At 42.9% G+C, this 15553-nt stretch overlaps 1 protein-coding gene across 18 annotated transcripts in view; it reads left to right on the top strand.

The window, feature by feature from the left end:
• The window catches only part of TSC22D2 (TSC22 domain family member 2), a 32433-nt gene that overhangs the window by 10328 nt on the left and 6552 nt on the right, over positions 1 to 15553 (top strand). For 10 of the 18 annotated variants that reach the window (XM_088061277.1, XM_088061278.1, XM_088061274.1 and 7 more), the window contains exons 2-4: positions 5467 to 5538; positions 13791 to 13842; positions 14589 to 15112. In XM_088061277.1, coding sequence (XP_087917403.1) covers positions 5467 to 5538; positions 13791 to 13842; positions 14589 to 14828 — 364 coding nt within the window. In that variant the 3' untranslated portion in view covers positions 14829 to 15112. Of the gene's footprint in view, positions 1 to 1748; positions 1887 to 3823; positions 4134 to 5466; positions 5576 to 5630; positions 6049 to 11045; positions 12831 to 13191; positions 13410 to 13790; positions 13843 to 14588 lie in introns of those variants that run through there. The other 8 variants (XM_088061287.1, XM_005525218.3, XM_014254430.2 and 5 more) reach the window with 8 other exon arrangements.

The following is a 15553-nucleotide window of genomic DNA, read 5'->3' as shown; positions in this document are numbered from 1 at the left end:
GGTAGAGGTTGAAAAATATTACTCTTGTTTTTAAATAATCAAGCCCACCTAGAGCAAGGGAAGGCTGGTGCCAGTATTTCAACAGAGCAGGCAAGTGATCAGTGAAACACCGCTGCCAGACTTCATGCTCTGTGTATTTGAGACAGTTGTCTGTGTTTCCTTCTCTTTAGAGACTTGTAGTCACTGCAGGAAATTAGTTGCCAAAATCTTCCTTTGAGAGTGAGGTGAAGAAGTGTGGGCTACTGCTTTTGGTTTTTCCAGTGAAGATCAGTTCCCTGCAGAGTGCTTTCTCTATGCTATTACAATATTTTTGTTTGGTAGTAGCCTGTGAAACCCCTTTAAATCCATTATGGTGTTTGAGATTTACTGTCTCAAAAACTGTCATGTGGGTTGGTCTTTGAGCCAGCATTTCCGCTTATCTGTATCTAGAATGCACCTAAAACTGAGTGTTAAATCTTTGAATTCTTGCTGGTCTTTTAGGGGATGTATAGCAACTACAGTGACTTTAAGGGACTGTGAACAGAACATGCAATTAAACACATCACTTCAGAACTCGAAATGTTATTTTCCTTAATTTTGCATTGACTCCCCCACATTTAGTCCCTGTCAGTTTTCTTCTGCAAAGCTTTCTGTTCCAATTACTGTTCTGTAAATTCAGTCTTATGAAAGAAAGCTGATTCAAAGTTGCAGTTGCTTTAAATAGAAGGTGCTAAAAGTAAAGTGAAAAATCTTTTTAAAAGAGAAGGATGGAGAAGGAATTCTGTTACTAGTGTAAACATCATCTCAAAATGCCATAAACTCTGCTGCAAGTTGCCTGATAAACTGTGATCAAGTGATCATCAAATCCCTCATCCAGATCCCAGATGACCCCTGCCAAGTGCTGTAATTTTGAGACCAGCTGTAATCAGTCCCTATTGCAGGTCACAGTCAGTAGCCCAGTAAATAGCCTTTTTTGGGGGAGCACTGAGACACAGAACTGAAAACTACCTTGGATTTGAAATACTTCTGGTTAAACGTACATCCAGTCTTTTATAAGCTTCAGACACTAAGGAGGGATTCATTTGTTGTCCTTTAGTGCACAAACACATCTGTGTATGGTGACAGTTCTCTTGAGCTCAGACTGCACACTTACTATTGGGTCTCTTACCTGTTCAGTAGTAATTCTGATGTTAAAAAAAGGCTGAATGTGTTTGTTTGCTGATTCCCTCTTCAAGCCATCTTTGAATCAATTCTTTCTCCAAGTACTTGATTCAGTTCTGGCTCTGTAGCAGTAACACAGATGCACAAAGTTCCACTAGTGTGCTTCCTGTGGTAAGTGTGACTGAAGAGCACTTTTTTTTGGGCAAAATGCCCAGCTCCTGTATCGCTGTGCACAGGATGGGAATTGGAAGATGGCTATTGACTCCCCCATCCTATTGGAGTGTTACTGCACGATTGACCTTACTCCTAGGATCTGAGTTATGAGAATAGGTAGGTGTATATCCTTCTGGAGAGCTGGTATCCAAACCTGGCCATGAAATTGAAGCTAAGGGCTCAGGCTGAATAAAGTAAGATTTCAGTTATTCTCTGTATGTCCTGTGTAGAGGCTTGACACCCTTGCAAGGTTTTAATTTTTTAAATTCTGTTTAGATTCTTTTCTGTGGAATTGCAGTCAGCTACTCATGTTTTGTACTTGTGCAGCTGGTTCTTGCTACCAGAGCTTACTGCTTCCCCCTTATCCTTATTGAATTACACCCTTTTTATTTCAGACAATTGCTCCAGTTGGGCAAGATCTTCCTGAATTCTATTCCTGTCCAGAGTACTTGCAGATCATCTGCAGGTATAGAGAGATAGTCTACTCCACTGCCCAAGCAATGGATTAAAGTGTCCCATAGCACATTTGGAGGAGACCCTGGGACAGCACTGGTGAATGATCCTCCCACCGAACCCTCGGAGAGCCACGTGCACAGAGTAGTTGCCAATGGTGGCCTCGCTTTGTATGAGCTGAGCTCTTACCAACAAAAATGTCATGCAAGGTGGCTTTAAAAGCTCAACTCATTTTATGACGTGGTCACATCTCCTGTGGCTTTCTGTATGAGACCTGTCAGTTCTCAGTTCTCAGAAGGAATTTTGGCTGAAGTGAGCTTCTCTAAAGGTCACCCATGTGTGCTTGTCGGGGTAATAAATATGTGCTTCCATTCTTTGGTTTTCCTTAGAGGTATTGAGCATGGATTGTCTGACCTGTTGTTTTCATGTTCTTCAAAGACAGGTGCTTGGGCCTTTTGAATGTTTTACATTCATGTAAGTGAGGTTGAGAGAAGACTATCTGAGGTGGTATGAATTTTTTATTTGGGAAAAAGGTGCTATTTTTCATGTGTTGTTCTTCTTGTTGCCCTCAATTACTGAGGTTGGTCAGTAGTTTGAAACTTGTTCATGAACAAGGATGTTACTAGTTCATTCAAAGGAAGTAGCTGGTAAAAAGGCATCTGTGCAGCAGCTGCTGTGTTGGGCTGATACCCAGTCCAAGCCAGTATCGTTATTTGAACCCAAAGACATTTATCTGTACACTTGATGATTTGCCAGCTTTCACAGGCATGGTTTCTAGCGAACAGAGCTCTCAAGGGTGAGGTTTGTATTTGGCATACTGTCCTTATGAATGGCAGTGGGAGGATACACTTGCAACTTTTGGGTGAGACTTGGGATGAGGTTTAGGCTTCCCTTTTAAAGGGACAGCTTGATGTCTTGGGCATTCAGGGAACTGAGTAAGTTCTCCTTCCTTAAATTTGGATCAAATTTTCCGTTGCATGAAAACTGTTCTTAGAAACCAGAGCATGGGAGTAAGGTGTGAATATTGGCATTCATGAACTTTTAAAGGACATAAATGCAGTATGTATTGTAGGACTTGTTTATAGAGACATGGAAGCATTTTTGGCCACTTGAGATACACTTTGAATGTTTAAGTGTACTAAGTTAGTTGTCTTTCATAGTCTGGGAATGAAATTCAGCCCATGTACCCTTGGGCATACCTGATCTCTCTCACCAGAGTTGGAGGAAGAGAAATTCTGGAGTATCTTCTGTGGAAGGGTGGGTAGTTGCTTTTTCTCTGGGTCAGCAGCTGGGACATTCCTGTCCTGTCTGGCTCTTGGTTCCACTGTGTCAATCTGCCAAGGACTGGGTCTGAGTCTTGACCTCAGACCTGGCAATCTGCCAGGGAGGAGACACAGGCAATCTGCTTCTCTTGTCCAGGCTGTGTCTGTAGTCACTTAGGGCAGTGTCAGGAGGACTTGTGGGGCTCCAGCTGTGGTACAGCAGCAGCAGGCTAGGTTTTACTGCTCCTGTAAGCCATTTTCTCAGTTGTTTCTGCAAACAGAAGGACATTTTTAGGCATTCTCTAACCTTTCACTATTTCTCATGGTTAAACTAGGTGCCTCCACAGTATGAAACTCAGTCATATTGGTTCAGATCTGCATGTGAGGCATCATTCATGCTGCCTCTGTGGATTTGCTTTTCCTGTTTAGGTACACACACACCCATTAATTATTTTTAAAATGTATAGCTATGGAGTAGAAAAGATTCTCTTACATGTATGAAGTAATGCAAAAGCAATTTCAACAGTAGGGGCTACAAATGAGAATTTAGTAAGGAATTTTTTTCCATATCTTTTCAGATGCTTGCTTAAGAATAGTACAAAAATATAGAGCATAGAGAATATCAGTATGAAAATAGACTATATGGAATACATGCTGTGTGGTTATAAACCACTTTTTATACCTAACAGTAGCAACACAGCTTTATATGCTACAAGTAAATTTGTCTTGGAATTGAAATTATTTTCTATTTACAGCCTCATTCTGAGGAAAGGACTGTACATACTCCTGACAGCTGCATTAGAAAGAAGAGCCCGGGCCTTCCTTTCAGCAAAGAAGTGCTCTCTTGATCTGCAGATGCCAGTTGTTTTCCACATGTGAAGTCCTTTTACACAAATGTCCTTTAACTATTGTGTTGCTCTTCCTGTAATTACTTGTTGTGTGCAGTGCTTCTTAGGAAAGTGTTGATGTTACCAACATACGAGGATGGTGTCTATCAGTTTTGATCAAGTAACTTCTGTAACAGATCTTAAGATAAATTCCAGACTTCCACAAAGTTGTTTTTTTTTTTTTTTTTTATTAAGGGTACAGTGCTGAAGGTGGGAAAAGGAGTGACAGGCACTTTAAACTCAGACCATTCCTGATCATTGCTGGTACACAAATACCACTGTCTTTGCAAGATTTTTGTTATTCACCTGCCATGAGAATTGAATTACTTCTGATAGTGTTCTGTTATGGCGCTGCTTCTGTGATGTTTTTATTTTATGTGATTTTTACTATGCAGTAATTGTACTTCAATTGAAATAATTAATAACTTGAAGACATTTGTTTTTAGAAATATTCTTGCCGTAAACTTAGAAAAGGGATTGATACCTGTGCTTCCATTGTTGATATAAACTTCTCATTTTAAAACTATTCCTAAAAAGAATTTGAACTCATGCTTGCATTTCTGAAGATTTTTCAGCAAGGTTGTGTCATTGGTCTCTAGGGCTGGTGTAGCTCTGCCCACATGAGGATGAGCAGTTTGAGGTTGGGCGTTTCTAAGCTTCAGTGTAACACTGCTGCAGCCACTGGCAGCAGAGAGCTCTGTGCTTCATCCAGTATCTAATTTACAGCAAGTGTCCAGACGAGACTTTGGAGAAGTAAGATTCTGTAATTACACTGTCGGTATAGCTGCCATTGTGGGGCTGAGGCTGGAGGGTCAGGCTGCCTCAGGGCTTTGGCACTGGTGTTGGGATATGGCCAGAGGGCTTGTGGCTGTGGGAGCGCTGTGCTGAGTGCATTGCCAAGGCAGCCCTTGCCTTGTGGCACCTCGGGGAGGGGGAGTGGGACTGAGGGGTGCTTACAGAGGTAGTTGACATTCCGTTTTTTATTTCTAGCTGGATCTGTTTTTCAGTTGTAACTTGATCTGTCGTAGTTTGAATGTGACATATTGAGATCTGACTTTGGGTCCCCTTGGAGGAATCATCTGTTTTGAGTATAAAGCAGTGGGTTAAGTAGGATGGAAACACTGGGTACTGTGTGCAGAGGTAGTTTGGGACATACCAAAAATGGGGAAGGTATCTCTTGGGTTTAAGTATGTTTGGCATTAGGGTGATGGCCAGCTAAACTATACAGCATTGCCAGCAGGATGGGAGATGTCTCATTGTTGGTCTTAGTCTCATCTTTGTACAGGAGCAGCTTAATACAGCCTGAAAATCCATAGGGCTGGAAAATTACTATTTTGGTTTGGGTCCTTGTGTCCTTAATGAAAATCCATAGAAACAGTAGGGCCTTTCAGACATTAGTTTAACCTATCTGGACAGCTAATTCACTTTGTAATGCAGGTTGAATTAAGAGAGTTGGTGTTTTTATTACGTACCCATTTTCAACATGTCTGTCTGATTCTTGGATCTCATAGGAATCCGTCAACTGCATTCTACCAAGCGTTCCATTTCAACAAGTTACACGAGTCAAAGACCACCTGGGATAGGTATGGATGCTTGAGTATGGAATGCATACATGCTGAGGTATGCATGAACTGCTTTGCTCTATGCGAGTTTCTCATTGTTTTTGTTTGCACAGAACTGCTGCCTGTGTTCAGAACTCCATATTGGGCTTCTGCAGTTTGAAGAAGTGAAAGTGATCATGGAAGTATTTGTTCTGAAACATGGAACTAAACTCTAAAATACGACATGACTTTTTCTCTTCCTCCTTCCATTATGCATGTATCATACATGATGCATAAGTTCAGAGTTTAATGCTAGTCAACCTTCACCAAAATATTTACAGCTTCCTTGTCCAAAAGAGGAGACTTTTTGGCATTGAGCCCTGTATCAGAAAACACATTGTGAAAATACTACATTTAAACACAATTTTGGCAAAGTTAAGATATTCCTGTCTTTAAACTGGGAAAAGAAGCTTTCTCGCTTACTTTCATTCTGCTCGAGTGAAGCTGGATGGGGAACGTGGACTGTGACAAAGTAAATCTCCAAAGTTAGCATTGAACTCATGGTGAGAAGCTGCAGTGAAGTGCAACAGTCTTACCTGGCATGGATAGGACTTGAGAGAGGTGCATTACTAATTCATCACTAGCTGCAAACTGTTCCTTTCTTGTGCTTTAGTGATTTTGAGGGATTTTTTTTTTATTTTTTTTTTTTCAGCATTAAGTCAAAGTCCTAGTGATGTGATTTAATGCCTTTAATGTGCTGCTCTGGCTTGTCAAAACTTCTGCTTAACAAGCTGTGTAGAATGTAAATTTTGTTTGGCTGTTGAAGTATTGATAACCATTTCATCACTGTCTTGGCTGTATTTGACTTGAAAGGCTTCTCAACTTGCACAGTTCAACTGAATCCTTTAAAGTTTGCTTGGCAACAGTTTGTATACTGCAGAGTGATGGTTATAAGTAATGCTAAGTGTCCTGCAGGTTTTTTAAAAATTACTTTGTATTGCTGGGGTGCTGGCATTAAGCGCAGTTTCAGAGCATGTCTTCCTTTTTCAGCAGAAAGACAAATTTGTGTTACTGCTTTAAGCTCTGGATGATGCTACTTCCCTGTATTTATGGAACAGAGCTGGTATTTAGGTTTCAAGGACTTTGTTATTTCACTGGAACAAACTTCAGAGCTTAGAATACACATTTGGTTTGTAGACCAAAAGGTCACTTTGTGGTCTAGCCTTTAGCTGTTTCTCTACTTTCATGTTGCAAAATAAGTCTTAATATGAGGAAGCTAATTCAAAAAAATCCTAAAATCATATAATAAATTATTAAGATGGAGGCTTTACAAATCTGAGATTTATGTACATTGCCTGAAGCAAATGCTGGAAATATGGGATATAGAAGAGCATTAGATTCAGGTAGAAGAATGTAAACAGTTGCGTTTAAAATAACCTTGCACCTTTGCTGGTGAACTCTTTGTGGTAAAAACAAACGTTTGTGAGAACACAGAATGAAATTCACCAGGATTGATGCATGTTTTAAACTGATAATCCATTCAAATTCCAAAGTCTTTGACTGGATTTTGCAGGTTTTGCATTTATACCCCAGTTACTGAGATTTTAAAGTCACATTAGGCAGCTTTCTTTCACTGGATGACTGAAACAGAGAAGCTTTCAGCTATAAACTTATAGTTTATAAGTTTATAAACTTATGTTTTCTTAAACTATAAACAGTGGAAGCTAGTGGAGGGAGCCAGGGGCATCAATGAGCAGCGCAGGGCTGTAACAGGAATGTGGTGTGGGGCTGCTTCTTGTCATCTCTGGTTTGGGAAAGAAAAATCACTGCTGTGGAAACAATAAGCTCGTGTGAGTTCCTCAGAATCCCTTTGTTTGCCCATCACAAAATGTGAGGGTTGACACACTGCAGAGCACCAGGACTGTGAGTCTGCTGGCAGTGAACTCTTAATTACATATTTTGCAGCTCTTTCAGAAGTACTTTGTGAACCTGAGGGGCTTGACTTAGGAGACTTTGTAAACAGAAAATCTTTCTGTGTAATTCTAGTATTTTTTTCTAACAAATACGGATTATTCCCCTATGAGTAGCTGTCACTGGGGACCTGCTGAGGTCAGCAGAGCTATCTGCATGATACTGCAATAGGGAACAAGAGATTGCTGAACTGCTCCAGTGAATAGAAACTATTTTATTTTTCACCATCATGCTGTGGCAGGAAGAGTGCTGGTGACACTCAAACCAGTAAGTGTTAGGGAGATACTGGTTGTTACTGACACATTAGCAGGGATGTTTTCTTGCACAGTGCTCACCCAGGTGCTGCTGAAGACACGAGTCTCATGTGTTGGGTCTTTTCAACTGATGTGGTTTAAGGAAGGGGAGCAGTGGTTTCTTGGCATATTCACATGAGTCTGGGTGGTTGCTCTTTTGGGCCTGGGTTGTCTTTGCGCAGTAAAGGTGCCATACCAGCTTTATCTGGGTCTGCCTAAAGCACAGACATTATTGGTAGACTTGAATTAAAGTAGTAGGATTTATGTTTCCATTGCATTTATGTATGAAGTATTAAATCTTCACAATATGAATTAACTCATAAAATGTGTGTGGGAACTCCTGAGGTGGTGAATTCACTGCCTCAGGTTGTCACATATTTTCACATGCCTCTGACAAAGAAAAATAATGCAAGTTTGTAATACTCACAGAGATCCTCTTTCCAGATTGGGTAGGTGATTAGATTGCATTGGGATGCTATCATTATAAAATCTCTTTATGGGATAGAGGCTAATTAAATAGGCCTTAACTCTTTCAAGAATAGAAAAGATTTCTCTGGATAAACTGAATAACTTAACCATTGGTAAGACAGTAGCTCATAAATGAGGAAACAATGAGGGGAAAGAATAAATGACCACAGGACTTCAGTTCACTTGTAATCAAGTAGAAGCACTCCAGCGTACCTTACTGGTGTTTACAGAAAAGTTATTTGATAATTTGATTCAAAGCAGTAACAGCAAAAGGGAGAGAAGAGCTGGGGGTGGTCACTTGACTTGGGATTGTGTGTCAGACTTTTGGTAATGCCTTTCCCACTTACAGTGACTTAAAGGGAAGCACTTGTGGTGGTTTCCAGGAGGATTTGTCTTGCAGAAGCTGTTGGACAGAGCATTGGTGTCCCATGTCCTCTGCCCTGTAGGATCAGCTGTGAGATGAGATACATTTTATGCATCTAAAAAGCAAGAAAATTTCTGCCTTCTGGGAGTCTTTTGGGGAGTAACTTGGTGTCAAGAAATTCCTTAGGATAGTAGTATACAGATAATCATTAATAGAGCTGAACACAGAATGGTTTTTGTTACTGATTAAAAAACTTCAGAATTAGCTTACATCATGCAGTCAGTAGGATTTCAATCTCATTTCAGTGTGAAACACTATTACCTAGTTTAGTGCTTGAGTGTGCCAAAGTAGGCTCTGTATAACTCATTCCTAATATATCCAGCATTGGTGTAAAATACACACGTTACTGAGGTCTGTGGAATATCTAAAAACTAACCACTGTGCTTTTTTTAAGCATACAGAATGAAATAAGCTGCAAATACCTTTGAAGTTGGATTATTAGTCTTTTTTTACCTAGGTTTTGAGGTGAATTTGGAAGTTCAGAGTATGTTTCTTGGGAGGATGATAGTTGTATCTAATGGCATTAATGGTGAAAACAGCACACTGACTGCCATAGCGCTTGTTGAATTAATAATAGAAATGAATCTTGGTGCCCATGGATATGAGGTGGTAATGGAGGCTGTGGCCATTAGCAAGTTAACATTAAGATGTTAACCTTTTTTTTGTATGAGAAGCAGAAAAGACCTTGGTGTTGTGCAAGCCAAGTGCTTCTCAGCAATAATAAACACCATTTTCAGTGCAAATCCAAAGCAGAGCCCCATACCATCTACAATGGAGAAAATGAACTCTACTCCAGCCCAAAGCAGCACATTTTCTGCCCTTTATTTCATAAGTGTTTACCTCATGCTCAGGTCGCACACTCTGCAATACAGCCTCCTTAACCACCACCCCTTCCCATCCTTTGCTCTGATAATGGGTGCTGTTCCTGTAGTGTATGCACCAGGCCTGCAGCTTGTCCACAGATGTCCACTGAGATAATTTAGTCTGTGATTTTGGGCTCCATCTCTCATGGTGGTCACTCAGGACAGGAGAGGTGTGTGTGTTGCGTGGAGCTCTTGGACACTGAAGCTGAGTTAGGCTGGGTCCTGCAGCCTTCCTTGCTGTGCTCTTCACCACACACTGCCAGGCAGTCTCACACTCTCCCCTGCTCTAGCACAGCACCCACAGAGACAGTCCTCCTTGAACTTCTCCAGTTTGGGTCCTTCCCATGGGCTGCAGCTCTTCCTAAGCTGCTGCACCATTGGGTCCTTTCCACAGGGTCAGTCCTTCAGGAACAGGTTGCTTCAGATACTTCCAACACCTGCTCCAGTGTGCCAGAGGTTCTGCCGGGAGCCTGTCCCAACACAGACTTCCCAAGGCACCATGGCCTCTTTCAGGCACCCACCTGCTGTGGTGCTGGGGCTCTCCATGTGCTGCAGCTCAGGCTCTGCTGTCCCTTGACTCATCCACAGGTCACAGTCCTGCAGCTCCAGCCTTCCCAGTGTGTCAGTGCTGCTATGGGCACCTGCCAGCCCAGGCACGTGCTAGTGGCTGTTATCAAGTGTTCCAGGCACAGCAGTGAGGTGATAAGAGCAGTGTGGCAGCAGTGAGAGCAAAAAGTGGCCACTAACAAGCAATGGACTCAAGCAGACTCAGGCAAGCAAGCCCATGGCAAGCGTGGGAGGTTCCAGGCAATAACTGCACAGAAGGAACAGCTATCCATTCAATCTAGAACATCCCAGTCAAATCTGTCCTTACTTCAAACCCTTCCAACCCCATGTTGGGTGCTGTCTTGGTTTAATCCTGCTGGCACTAAGCCCCATGCAGCCACTCATTCAGCTCCCCCTCCTCCTAGAAGAGGAAAAGTGAGAGAACTTGCCAGTTGAGATAAAGAAAATTTAATAGGAAAAGCAAAATCCACCATCAAAATGAGTATTTCTCTGACAAGATGGGTTCTTGTCTACCTGGTGCTTAAGGTAGGAAAACATTGGGTTTACCGTCCATCTCTGGGAATGACAAACTGTGCTTGGGGTGGCTCTTTGGTGTTTTTGCTGACTGTAAATCTTGTCATGTACCTTGTGGGCTTCAATCTGAACTTGGTGTACCAATATAGTATCTTTTTGGGTAGAGCCTTCATTGACATGACCTTAAGTGGGAGGTCCAAGTCAAAATGAAATGTGCACTGTTCATTGTATCTGTTTGATACTTGGTGTGCTGCAGAAGCTCTGTGGGGTGGGAGTTTTGCTGTTAAAAACCAATACTACATGCCTAATGCACCCATTCATCTGCCCTGTGTGATGTGGATTTTTTTGCAGTTTTGACAAAAATTGCTAGACTTCTGTAGCTCTTGGAGCAATCAGTAATTGGTCTTTTTTCACAAGAGCTAAATGGTGTCTTTCCTCTTCTAATTCCAGGATTTGCAAGTTGAGGCATTGGCTCTACAGTGGATGGTGTATTCACAGAATGTGTCACTCTCACTTCATTTGTTCATCCAAAAAGACTTTATTTAGGAGATATTTGGGGTTTCTTCCTGGCCTTTTCATAAGGACTGGACTGTATTTATAAATGTCATTCTGCAGCCATGGGATAAAATATTTTTATGCAAACTGGAATTTGATGTCAAGAGTTTAGGATTTGAGAAAAGTATAAAATTTTAAGATTTGGCAGCACATTTGGAGTTCCCCATGAGAGTAGCTGTCACTGGAGGGCTCTGCTCATGAATGTCCCACAGGAGCTGCTGTTGGGAGCACTGTCAGATTAATAAAGAACAAAAGCATGTGGGAATTCTATAGCATCTAATTCTCATCTTCCTTTAGAAAGTGATATGAAGTACAGTCAGCTGATTTTATCCCGATGACAAACTGGGGCACCCTGTGTCGGTGTGGAGCTCCTGGTGGGTGTGTGGGGGTCTGTGTGGTCCCAGCCTCTGCCTGCTGAAGCTGGGCTGCGTACAGGGATCCAGGCTCTGCGTTTCAGTCTTGCTCTGCACATGGGGGCAGCAAGAGCCTTACAAAGGAGTGTATAAAGCTGCTTAGAGCTTTCAGCACTGTCGGTGTCGTGCCGAGTGTGGGGTCTGTGTGGTAAGGCAGTGCTTTTCCCGGCTCATTCCAATCCCTCTGCAGGGAGGGACGATTCCTACACCCACCCAACAGGCAGAGGGGAGCTCACAGCAAAAGGTGTGCACAGGGAGGGTGCCTCTGCAGCTCTTTGGGAGGCTAAGGGAAGGCTGCCTGTCTTTCTTATGGAACTGCTGGAATGCCTTTACTTGGAGTGATATAGCAGAGTTTATTTTTTAAAATAATCACACTACAGAATAGCTGAAACAGGGATAGAGCAAAGTTCCAATCTCAAGTTTGACTAGACAGGTATTGACAAAAGTTTTACGATTGTGCTGCAAAGATGGGGAAGTAGATCCCCCTGCTATGGTTGGTGTTTGCTTTAATTGTTTTATTTAATTCTCTTGCTGTTACCTCTTAGAGCTGCCTCATCTGACCTGTAGGGTGGTGTCTGTAAAGGACTGTGAGAGGACAGGGAGTCTTGGGGATTTTGTGGTTCATGGACACAGATACTTCTGACAGTGCCAGATGACTCTGATGCATGTTAATTCAACATGGAAAGGAATACTTCCCTTGGCATGAGTTATAAAGAGCTTTTATTCTGAGGAGGTTTACCATAGATAGGGTTTGAAAGAGGCTTAGAAGACAATAAGAGACTAGAACAGTTTTCTTCTGAAATTGTGTTCAGGGCTTTTGGTTTGGGTTTCAAGATTGGTTCAGTAGAAATAGAGGCTGTTATTCCCTCAGTCTGCAAACCTGATGCCCTCTGCTTGTATAAGCCCAGTGCTGGTGCTGACAGTTCTGTGGGAGCCCTTAAAATTAACTTCTCTGACCAGTATCACTCTTCAGGAGCTGAGCCATGTTTCACATCTGTGACTAGTACTACTGACCACATTGCCATACTCTTTGTAAAAAGCCTTGAGTGGTTTTTTTATTAACACTTGTGTTTGGTGAGTTGCACAATTCCAGAGAGGTGAGTTTTCCAGCATGACTGCAACCCTTGCATTTTCCCCATGTTAACTCTACTAAACGTGGCTGCACACTGCTGATAGCTGTGTCCATGGCTGGGAGTTTTATCAGCAGCTCTCACTGGTGGGGCTGTCGCAGCCCAGGAGCCGCTGTGTGTGTCAGGGACCCCTGAGAGCCAGGGTGGGAGGGTAGTGTGGAGGGTGGGGAGGTGGCTGCTTGCAGGCTGCAGCTTTGCATGCCCCCAGGAGAGCTACAGCTCCTCTCTGAACAGAGAAACCAGAGTCTGGGGGAGATCAGGGACACTCCCGGCCTGCTGAAATCCAGCTCCAGAGCTGCGAGTGAGGAACTGGCTTGTGTGCCTGTGGTGGGACTTGGAAACAGACCCTGGCTATTGGGGGCTGCATTTCCATCCTGCAACATTCAGAGATGCAGTTTGGGAGTGAATACACATCCTCACAGTGTGCTCTGAGGTGCACCAGTGTGTCTGTGGAACAAGCCTGGCCTTAGCTGTGACCCAGGGCCATGTGTTTGTCAGCTGGCAGGAGGATCCGGGGAGGATTCACTGGGAGCCAGGAAGTGGCCGCAGGCTCAGGGCTCTGGCTGTGTCTCACCCTCCTGCTGGCTGCTGCCACAGGCTGCCACAGGAGCTCCTTGCCTGGAAGGTGGACTCAAGTGAATCCAGAGAACAAGTATTATAACAGGATTTTTTCTTCATTGCTTTATAAAAACAGTTTGGAAGAAATAATGCTCATGGTAAGAATCCTATGAATATCCCATGAATACTTGTTTTTCCTCAGTGAAGAAAGCTGGAAAATGAGGCCAGGATTCAAAGCAGTTGATTTGGTGTTTATTCTAATGCATTTTTATGGTTCTGGGTGTCATAAGCCCAGTATGAGAAAGGTATAAACTGAATGAGCAGTATTTCTTGTGAGTTACAACTGTGCTGGGCAACTGGGTGGGGTGAGGGCTGGGAGGGACATGGGGCACCCCCCTATGAGTGTATACTGAATTCTTCAATTCTTGACTCTGAGCTTCAGCCTTCCAGTGACAGCATGATCCAGGAGTCCTGCGGGTGTGTAGTTTTACCTGAGTGATACCGAGTAATAACACCAAGTTTTCTCATTGTATTTACAGTGCGTCTGGTGCAAGTGTTGTTGCTATTGACAACAAAATAGAGCAGGCAATGGTAAGTAAAATATAAGTTGTTATTTCTAATAGGATTGATATGGTTCGTCACTGAGCATAAGTTTCCTGTTGTATTGTGTTTCTGTGAGGCTGTGATACCCCTCCAGGTGAGTCAGTCTGAGAACATTGATTGAAAAAAATGATAGAAAAAAGGATTTTCTGTATCAACTATGAACGACCACAAACCATTATTGCTTTTACTGTTGGCCCAGAAATGTTTTTCAGTTAATTTTCTTGCAAATTGCTGTGAACAAGGTGATTGAACTTGAAAGAGTGCTGAAAATATAGTGCATATTTCAGTCTGTTACTCTAGCCAAGTTCATTACTAGTTTTTCTGAAGGGTCAGGTACGCCATCCTTACTTAACACGCTGCTCAGCTTCAGTTAGAGCTGTTGGATTTTTGCTTATGATGTAAAAGCTTGTAGATTTGACTGGGCCTGTGTACCACAGACCCATATCCCTAGTCATCAGAGCTGGTGCTTTCCTTCTGAGGAGCTGGGACATCATTCTCACCCTTGGCTTCCATGTAACCGAAGTGACCGGGGTGCTGGAGACAAAGCTTTTGATATCAGGCCCACTTCATAAAAGGGCTGGGTTGTTTGTGCTCGAAGGCTGATTTATTTATAAATATTTGGTGATGAGTGCTTTGTTTTTCCAGGCTTACTGCAGTGAAAGCAGTAAGTCCTGGGGCTGGGGTGAAGGAAACTCTTCTTTCCCGTGGTGTAACTGTCCACTTGTTCTTTGCAGGATCTAGTGAAAAGCCATTTGATGTATGCAGTGAGGGAAGAAGTGGAAGTCCTGAAGGAACAAATAAAAGAATTAGTTGAAAGAAACTCTTTACTTGAACGAGAAAATGCACTGTTAAAATCCCTTTCCAACAACGATCAGTTATCCCAGCTCTCAAGCCAACAGGCCGGCCCCAGCAGCACCTCGCAGGCGCAGCCCCCGGCCGCGCAGCCGCCGCAGCCCAACGTGTCCTCGGCGTGAGCGGCCGCTCCGTGTGCCACCGCTGGCTCCCACCCGCCCGGAGCGAGCAGCCGTGCTTCTGTTGTGTGTTTGGCCTTTTCAGTATTAGACAATCATCCTCCCGGGGCCGAGCCCCGCCGGCAGCTGGGGCTGCAGCGTGGGAGGTGTCCGCACTCCTCGCTGCGCACGGGAGGTCGCGGAGGAGTCCCTGCAGTCCCCTGGGCGTCGGGAGGGAGGTCTGTTAGAGCTTGGGTGGCTCTCCGAGGTTCCCATTGCTCCTGGGTTGCTTTGAGCCTTGCTGTCCGGTAAGGAGCAACGATTCCTCTTCAGAGCCACTGTTCTTTTCATATAAGTAACATTTGCCTATGTTAGTTTCATTTATTTGTTTTATTTATTACAGGGCTGCTATTTTCATAATGTACATGAACAATGTCACAGAACTTTTGAATTTTTTTTTTAATAAATGTCTGTATGGGTAAAATGATAGATGGGATTGAGTTAATAGATACAATGTCTAGGCAATAATTGAACAAAGAATCCTGGCATATTTCTAACACTAATGGCAATTGACCTTTGGTATTTATTTACGGTAGTAAAGATCCAGCTTGAATGTAAATTTTGTATAGAGTGTAAGTATGAAGACCATAGTGCATCTGTACAGGTAGTCACCAGTCCTTGTGATATAATAAATAAGCGATGGGCTATTTTGATGAAGAAAACTTTGCTCATTTCTGTTTCTACTTTCT

The sequence above is a fragment of the Pseudopodoces humilis genome, chromosome 11 (assembly GCF_049639895.1).
Source record: "Pseudopodoces humilis isolate 2021_Gansu_Grassland_sample_001 chromosome 11, ASM4963989v1, whole genome shotgun sequence".
NCBI classification, from domain to species: Eukaryota; Metazoa; Chordata; class Aves; order Passeriformes; family Paridae; genus Pseudopodoces; species Pseudopodoces humilis.
Note: the sequence above shows the minus strand (reverse complement) of the source record. Positions and strands in the feature narration are given on the sequence as shown.